The sequence below is a fragment of the Quercus suber genome, unplaced genomic scaffold (genome assembly GCF_002906115.3).
Source record: "Quercus suber isolate HL8 unplaced genomic scaffold, Cork oak 2.0 scaffold_23, whole genome shotgun sequence".
Lineage (NCBI taxonomy): Eukaryota > Viridiplantae > Streptophyta > Magnoliopsida > Fagales > Fagaceae > Quercus > Quercus suber.
Window position 1 is genome coordinate 1,901,050 of NW_027069488.1, and position 9,838 is coordinate 1,910,887.

A 9,838-nucleotide genomic window follows, 5' to 3' on the forward strand; every position below is an offset into this window, starting at 1 on the left:
AGCATGCAGGTTAATTAGAAGTCTGTATCCTGATATCTTAGGTGGATTCAACTTTTGTAAACACTTCATTTTATTTTATTTTTCCCCATTTTAGTGCAGGAAAGTCACATCCAACCTGCATTATTGAAGATCGTTCGTTCATAAGAGATGCCCAACATTATTGAAAATAGATCATATGTGTGATAAAAAGAAATATTACTTTAATACTCCTTTAATTTTGCTACTAAAAGTAATGACTCTAGACAAAGGAAAAATTAATTAAATAATTAAAAGTAGAGATAGACCCTCGTCATTACACAATAATTATCTTATATTATTTTGTCACACACATTAATTAATTTGGAGTGGACTGGATTATCATTTTGTCCTTGGAAGTGTCTATATAAGGCTACTCCGTCCATTTGTTCCATGCAAGCTTTCACTTGAGCCCTCACAAGAATATTACTTTCTAGATTATACTTCTTCAATGGGGTTCGCTATGCTTCCCGTTTTAGCCTTATTTTGTGTAAGCTTGCACTTGAGCTCACAGAAGAATATCAATGGCCATTTGCTTACTCTCTCTCTCCCTCTCTCTCATGTGTCTGTGTGTTAATTTATATACAATTGTTAATGCTCTCCGTAAGAGAATTAGCTAATGCATGACTGTTAAATTTTGTGGCAGCTTGCACTAGTAGGAAGCCATGCTTCTCTACCTTCTAAGGTCTACTGGCAGTCAGTTTTGCCGAACACTCCCATGCCGAAAGCTCTTCAGGATTCTCTGATTAGCTCTATTGGTCAGATTCAAATCCCAACTCCTTACCCTTTTTTCTTTTCGAGTTCCCCAACTAGTTCACCGGTAAAGAAGAAAATTACTGTTACAGAAACTTTAGCTTGGGGCATTAATAGTGCACTTGTTTGATTTTTTTAACTAGAAGTGTTGAACAAGATAAGATATATCATGCATTAAAGAAGATGCATGTATATTATCTAGAAGATAATTATTATTTGACCTGACAAGATAATTATATATGATGCTCTCTATATAGGTTTTTTTTTTTTTTTTAATTAAAAAAAAAAAATTCCTTTCAAGAAAATAATCAGGCAGCCAGCTCTATAAGCCCATAAAGTACTTATTAATCATATTTGGCTACAAGTTTTCAGAAAAAATTTAGCTTGGACACATAACCATGGTAATGATAGCCTGCACCTTGTATTTGTAAGAACTTCCACATTACATGCCTTAAAAAGGTGGATGAGGTTCTACGTTACGTCCACATCTCAGCAAGTAATTAAACAGGGGCAATATTAATTTAAGAACTTAAACTATAGTGTGTATCAAATGATTTTTTATTTTTTAGGACAAGTAGTAGTTTATAATGAAATTAAAGTACGTAGATGGTTATAAATTCAAACTCTATGTAGGCATTACGTCCTATTTAAAAATTAAAAAAATAAAAAAATAAAAAAATCTCATACCATTCAGTCTCAATTATTAAGAGAGTTTAATCCACATGTGACAAAAGTGATAGAATAATTGTTAACAAAAGACAAAAATTCTCATACTATTGAGTCTCAATTATTAAGAGAGAATTTAAGCCCATATGTCAAGAGTAAGTAATTGTTCAATGCTTAAATTCATGTTTTTCTAACATTTTAGGCTTTTAGGATAATTAATACTTTATCATCAACTACACATTTTTGTTGCTTCTATTCTTCGTGGGATTCCATTACACGTGAAAGTCCAACACCAATTTATATATTATTTGGTTTTCTTTCTTATTAATGTCATTATTATATATTCCACATGAATATTTTCTGTAATTCTACATAAATTTTCAAACCCATGGCCAAGGACAGACTCAGGAATTCAAGCTGGGGGGGCCGGAGATAAGAAAAAAAAATTCAAATACACATCCATATAGTATTAATAGACTATTAACCAAGACAAATATACAAAATTAATCATTATTTTTTAATATATTAAGACGCAATCATTTACCAACAACAAAAAAAAGACACAAAACACTATTGTCTCTTTTCTTGGAGAATATTCAAGCCATGTTGAATGGTATTCAAACTAAGAAGCTTAAAAGCTACGATTGTGTTCTCCATTTTTTTTGTATTTTTCTAGATGAGGATGGTGTGAACCATTTTTAATGTAAGCCCGTCAAATGTCATCACGTTGATTAACATGATATTTCCATATTTCTTTACGTGCTCCGGGATCATAATCCAAAGAATCAAGATCAACCTTTTGAAATTTTGTTTGAGGGAAAAGGTCATTTTCTGGAATTGGGGAATGAATATTTTCTAAAATTGGAACATCGGCATTTTTCGGACTTGGAATAGCAACATTAGTTGTTGACAATACTACATTGACTTTCGAAGAATTTGAATCTTTTCTTTTAAAAAAATCAAACATTGTAGTTGATTTTCTCTTGATATACAAATAAAATAAGAATTATATATATTATCTCACAAATAGACTAATTGTTGTTACTAAGTAAAGAAAAATACTAGAATCTAAGTAATAGCATGACGCATTTAATTATAAATTTAATTTTCTCACTGCTTTTCAACTTATAAATTTATCTAATTTCAAATTACTAGTTATAACATTATGAGTTAACAATAGGTGTAAGTGAATCACTGTTATTTTAATAAATTTGTGTGACAATTTATTATATTATATGATTTATCTTTGTCTTTTGTCTTTGTATCTATGTCTTTATCTTCTTCTTCTTCTTCTTTTCTTTTTCTTTTTCCTGTCACTCACCTAGTTTTATCTTTGTATCTTTTCCTTTATTTATTTATTTTTTTCGTCACTCACCTAGTCCCACCACCGACACTATGATTTTATTATGCACTACCAACAAACACTTTACCATTTTTATTCCTTGCAAGTTGAATCACTTTTCCTATTGCTGTGACTTGTCCCTATTTTATTGTCCAACTACCACACAACAAACAGTTAAACACTGATATTTTCTCTAATAAAAAAAAATAACACAAGCATAGATTCACTAAAACACAAACACCACAAGCACAGATTCTTAGATTTTGAAGGATAGATTAAATACTTAAGTCAGTTGAGTATAAAGTGTGAAGTGTGAAGGCTAGAGCAGATCAAAGCCAACAGCGGCGTCACGACGAGATGGGTGTCACGTGGGTCTGCGAGCTGGGTCTCTCGTGGTGGTGGCGTCACGGCGTGGGCAGCAGCAACAAGCTCTCACCTCGCATTTTGGCAGCTTCACTCACGGCGTGGGTAGCGGCAGACCCTTAGTCTCTTGCCTTGCCTCTTAGCCCTTAGGTTTTCTTTTCTCTTTTTCTTTTGTTTTTCCGTCTTAGCCCTTAGGTTTTCTTTTCTTTTTTTTCTTTTGTTTTTTGTTTACCGTTTGGAGACTATAGAGTCTACAGACTGCTGGGTAGCCTGGGTTTACATTTTTGAACTTACCCTTTTTTTGTTTTTTTAACATGTGGGCTAGCAGGCTAAGTTTTGGACTGCTAAGTTTTACATGTGGGCTGACTGGCTGTGTTTTACAAATTTGGAGGGGGCCCAAGCTAAAAGTAACGGGGGGCCAAGTCTTTTATTTTAATTTTTTGAAAATTAACCTACTAAAAAAAAAATTTTGGGCCACGAGCGCCCGGGTCCCCACCTATGTCCATCCCTGCCCATGGCCATTGGATGCTTTTTTTTTTTTCTTTATCTTTTCTTTCTCTTTGTTATCATGGGCCATGGAAAATATTCAGTGTCATTGTTTTTCTTTTCACCCAAACCTTAAAAAATAAAAAAGATGGGAAATATATGTATATATATATATATATATTTGTGTGTACATGTATAATGTTAAGAAAAAATCTATTGATATTGTTATAGGAAGAAGAATTTTAGGGGTAAAGCTTTTGTGATAAATAACTTTAACAATAATACAATATAAGAAAATAGTTTTGGTGTTTATAGTGTTTGGCAAAATATAATAAAAATAGTACTTTAAGTTTAAGTTGTTACTCTTGTTTGCTAAGTAAATTGATAAAGAGATTTTAGATATGAGAAATAACAAAGATAACATAATAGAAACACTTTTTATTTTCATACTTAAACCCAGTTAGTTCAATTAATAATCAATATTTATTTTGTCACCATCGTCATCGTGGTCATCATCATTATTATTGTTATTAGCTCTCTATCTCTTTAAAATAAGTGAGCATTGAGTGTTAATTTGAAAATTAAGCATGTACACTTTTGTTAATTCATTTATTTCTATTAAAGTTGAAACAATTCACTAAAGAGCTTTTAACACTAAATTTCGAAATATCTATTTTTCATTTATTTCTATTAAAGTTTTGCCCCTTTCACCAAAACTTTCTAGCAAAATGTCTATATTCTGAAACTATCTAACAAAATGCCTATGTTTTAAACTCGATTTTCTAAAAATTGAGTTTCAATGAAAAAAAAAAAAAAAAAAAATCTATGTAGGCACTACGTCCTATTTTAAAAAAAAAAAAAATCTCATACCATTCAGTCTCAATTATTAAGAGAGTTTAAACCACATGTGACAAAAGTGATAGAATAATTGTTAACAAAAGACAAAAATTCTCATACTATTGAGTCTCAATTATTAAGAGAGAATTTAAGCCCATATGTCAAGAGTAAGTAATTGTTAAATGCTTAAATTCATGTTTTTCTAACATTTTAGGCTTTTAGGATAATTAATACTTTATCATCAACTACACATTTTTGTTGCTTCTATTCTTCGTGGGATTCCATTACACGTGAAAGTCCAACACCAATTTATATATTATTTGGTTTTCTTTCTTATTAATGTCATTATTATATATTCCACATGAATATTTTCTGTAATTCTACATAAATTTTCAAACCCATGGCCAAGGACAGACCCAGGAATTCAAGCTGGGAGGCCGGAGATAAGAAAAAAAAAATTCAAATACACATTCATATAGTATTAACAAACTATTAATCAAGACAAATATACAAAAATCATTATTTTTTGATATATTAAGACGCAATCATTTACCAACAAAAAAAAGGACACAAAACACTATTGTCTCTTTTCTTGGAGAATATTCAAGCCATATTGAATGGTATTCAAACCAAGGAGCTTAAAAGCTACGATTGTGTTCTCCATTTTTTTGTATTTTTCTAGACGAGGATGGTGTGAACTATTTTTAATGTAAGCCCGTCAAATGTCATCACGTTGATTAACATGATATTTTCATATTTCTTTACGTGCTCCAGGATTATAATCCAAAAAATCAAGATCAACCTTTTGAAATTTTGTTTGAGGGATAAGGTCATTTTCTGAAATTGGGGAATGAATCTTTTCTAGAATTAGAACATCGGCATTTTCCGGACTTGGAATAGCAACATTAGTTGTTGGCAATATACTTCATTGACTTCCGAAGAATTTGAATCTTTTCTTTTGAAAAAATCAAACATTGTAGTTGATTTTCTCCTGATATACAAATAAAATAAGAATTATATATATTATCTCACAAATAGACTAATTGTTGTTACTAAGTAAAGAAAAATTCTAGAATCTAAGTAATAGCACGACACATTTAATTATAAATTTAATTTTCTCACTGCTTTTCAATTTATAAATTTATCTAATTTCAAATTACTAGTTATAGCATTATGAGTTAACAATAGGTGCAAGTGAATCACTGTTATTTTAATAAATTTGTGTGACAATTTATTATATTATATGATTTATCTTTGTCTTTTGTCTTTGTATCTATGTCTTTATCTTCTTCTTCTACTTCTTCTTTTTTTCTTTTTCTTTTTTCCTATCACTCACCTAGTTTTATCTTTGTATCTTTTCCTTTATTTATTTATTTTTTTCGTCACTCAACGAGTCCCACCACCGACACTATGATTTTATTATGCACTGCCAACAAATACTTTACCATTTTTATTCCTTGCAAGTTGGATCACTTTTCCTATTGCTGTGACTTGTCCCTATTTTATTGTCCAACTACCACACAACAAACAGTCAAACACTGATATTTTCTCTAATAAAAAAAATAACACAAGCATAGATTCACTAAAACACAAACACCACAAGCATAGATTCTGAGATTTTGAAGGATAGATTAAATACTTAAGTCAGTTGAGTATAAAGTGTGAAGTGTGAAGGTTGGAGCAGATCAAAGCCAACAACAGCGTCACGATGAGATAGATGTCGCGTGGGTCTGCGAGCTGGGTCTCTCGTGGTGGCGGCATCACGGTGTGGGCAGTAGCAACAAGCTCTCACCTCGCATTTTGGTGGCTTCACTCATGGCGTGGGCAACAGCAGACCCTTAGTCTCTTGCCTTGCCTCTTAGCCCTTGGGTTTTCTTTTCTCTTTTTCTTTTGTTTTTCTGTCTTAGCCCTTAGGTTTTCTTTTCTTTTTTTTCTTTTGTTTTTTGTTTACCGTTTGGAGACTATAGAGTCTTCGGATTGCTGGGTAGCCTGGGTTTACATTTTTGAACTTACCCTTTTTTGGTTTTTTAACATGTGGGCTAGCAGGCTAAGTTTTGGACTGCTGAGTTTTTTTCTTTTGTTTTTTGTTTACCGTTTAGAGACTATAGAGTCTTCGGACTGCTGGGTAGCCTGGGTTTACATTTTTGAATTTACCCTTTTTTGTTTTTTTAACATGTGGGCTAGCAGGCTAAGTTTTGGACTGTTGAGTTTTACATGTGAGCTGGCTGGCTGTGTTTTACAAATCTGGAGGGGGCCCAAGCTAAAAGTAACGGGGACCCAAGTCTTTTATTTTAATTTTTTGAAAATTAACCTACTAAAAAAAAATTTGGGCCACAGGCGCCCGGGCCCCTACCTGTGCCCGTCCCTGCCCATGGCAATTAGATGCTTTTGTTTTTTTCTTTTCTTTATCTTTTCTTTCTCTCTGTTATCATGGGCCATGGAAGATATTCAGTGTCATTTTTTTTCTTTTCACCCAAACCTTAAAAAATAAAAGAGATGAGAAATATATGTCTGTATGTGTGTATATATATATATATATATATTTGTGTGTACATGTATAATGTTAAGAAAAAATCTATTGATATTGTTATAGGAAGAAGAATTTTAGGGGTAAAGCTTTTGTGATAAATAACTTTAACAATAATACAATAGAAGAAAATAGTTTTGGTGCTTATAATGTTTGGCAAAATATAATAAAAATAGTACTTTAAGTTTAAGTTGTTACTCTTGTTTGCTAAGTAAATTGATAAAGAGATTTTAGATATGAGAAATAACAAAGATAACATAATAGAAACACTTTATTTTCATACTTAAACCCAGTTAGTTCAATTAATAATCAATATTTATTTTGTCACCATTTTCATCGTGGTCATCATCATTATTATTGTTATTAGCTCTCTATCTCTTTAAAATAAGTGAGCATTGACTGTTATTTTGGAAATTAAGCATGAACACTTTTGTTAATTCATTTATTTCTATTAAAGTTGAAACAATTCACTAAAGAGCTTTTAACACTAAATTTCGAAATATCTATTTTTCTTTTATTTCTATTAAAGTTTTGCCCCTTTTACCAAAACTTTCTAACAAAATGTCCATATTCTGAAACTATCTAACAAAATACTCCTGTTTTAAACTCGATTTTCTAAAAATTGAGTTTCAATAAAATAAAATAAAATAAAACTCGATTTTTAGAAAATCGAATTATGTGAAATCAAACTTAAAAAAAAAAAAAACATGGAAACTTGATTTTTAGAAAATTGAGTTATGTGAAATCAAACTTTAAAAAAAATACATGGAACTCGAGTTCCATGTAAAATTTCTCACATTACTCGATTTTTATTAAATCGAGTTTTTCATTGAAACTCAATTTTTTGATTTTGCTAGATAATTTCAGAACATGGGCATTTTGCTACATCTTTTGAGCGAAAGGGGCAAATGCCCATTTTGTTCAATAATTTTAACACTAAAATTTGAAATATTTATTTTTCATCTATTAGGGGGTTCTCCAAAGCTCTTTAGCAAAATTGTCAAACCTAAGGGAACTTTTACTAAAACGATTTAAAGACAAGACCCTAAAGTAAAGGTGCAAGCTAATAACTCAATTATTAAATTCTTCCACCATTTGACATCTAATTAGCAAATTAAAGAAATTAAGAAGAAGAAGGAAAAAAAAAGATATATGATGATATATGTTCTTTAATTCTTGTCTTTTACAGATACGAGGTTCAACCATCCAAATGGCTTAAGCAATAAAAAACTTGAGGGAAGGGGAACGGTTGACACCACTTTCTTCATTGAAACTGATTTACGTCCGGGAAAGAAAATGAAGTTGCATTTCAGTACTGCAAATGGGGCGACTTTCTTACCTCATCAAGTTGCAAAGTCTGTTCCCTTTTCAAGTGACAAGTTACTAGAAATTTTAAATCTTTTTTCGGTAATCGACAAATCTGAGGAAGCAAAGGTAATAAAAAGCACAATTGTGACGTGTGAGACAAAATGCGTTGATAGAGAAGGTGGTCTCTGTGCAACATCTTTAGAATCATTAGTAGATTTTAGTGTTTCAAAGCTGGGAAAAAACGTTCAAGTACTTTCAACCCAAGTGCCAAAAGAAACTGAGAAGCAAGAGTATCGCATTACAGGAGCGCACAGGATTAATGCAAACAAAGGGGTTGTGTGTCACAAGCAAAACTATGTGTATGCTGTTTTCTATTGCCATGAAATCCATGACGCAGGGACTTACATGGTTCCATTGGTGTCCTCTGATGGGACCAAAGTTAATGCAATAGCTGCTTGCCAAACTGATGCATTTGTTGGAAATGCTTTTCATGTGCTCAAAGTTAAGCCAGGAACTGTCCCTATATGCCACTTCCTTGATGGTGATTCCCTTCTTTGGGTTCCAAATTAGATGTATGAAGAAAGGATCTAGATCAGGCTTCTTGTATTTATAGTTTGTGTTAAATAATGCCTGGATGGGAAAACAACTAAAATAAGGGAAAAGTATGTTATACTTGAGCATCATGTATAAAACCTCGCAGCTACTATGCATGTTTGTAATTAATGTTTGCAAGTCTGATGAAACTATCAGTTGAATTCACATCTTATAGCAAGGCTGATATGCTTCTTCAGTTTTAATTACATTCAGATTTTCGCATTGTCAATTAAGGTGCATTATTTGAGGTCATATCTAATGCACAAAACTCCCACTAATCAACCTAGTTTTAATTTTCTTCTCTTTTTTTTTTTCTTTTTTTTTTAAAGTGATTAATTACCAGATTTTAATATGTGATACATCAGTTTGAGTTATGTAAATCGGCTTGTTTAAGCACTCAAGTAGCTAGTTTCATTACCAGCTCATATAGAAAAAAAAAATGTGCAAAGAGATTATATCATAGATTCGATTTTATTCATAATAGTATGCAGTATTGCAATGTGCTGAATACATCAACTTCAACTGTTGACATTGAAAGAAATGAAACACACATTAAGACATGTCAAATACATAAATAAGATCTCTAACATATCACCCAGCTTCTCTATTTTTCTCCCATTTACATGCATTGTTTATATAATATATAGAAAGACTCAAGAGAGTGAGAAGCTTTTCTCCAAAAAAAGAGAGGGAGATGCTTTAGGTTCACAACTTATGTTTCATGTAATATGTATTTGCTTGAGTGAATTGACAGAACTGGTATTGAATTGAAGGCCATAGTGCTATATGGGATGAAAGGTGGATTGGGGTGATTTTGGGAATAGCTGGAGATTATTGAAATACTAACTAATTTGATCGTACAGTTTGCCTTATAATAGAATGCTAATGAAGAGAATGATGTACATGTCAGAATCACGAGGATGTTGCTCCTCATTTCATGTGACGTT

At 31.7% G+C, this 9,838-nt stretch overlaps 1 protein-coding gene across 1 annotated transcript; it reads left to right on the top strand.

Annotated features, from left to right (window-relative positions):
- The first annotated feature begins 414 nt into the window (after positions 1 to 414).
- LOC112035612 (BURP domain-containing protein 6) lies at positions 415 to 9,069 on the top strand. Its single transcript, XM_024068449.2, has 3 exons — positions 415 to 505; positions 662 to 773; positions 8,179 to 9,069. The coding sequence occupies exons 1-3, from the start codon at positions 467 to 469 to the stop codon at positions 8,865 to 8,867; spliced, it is 840 nt and encodes a 279-aa protein (XP_023924217.2). The 5' UTR covers positions 415 to 466; the 3' UTR covers positions 8,868 to 9,069.
- Positions 9,070 to 9,838: the final 769 nt, after the last annotated feature.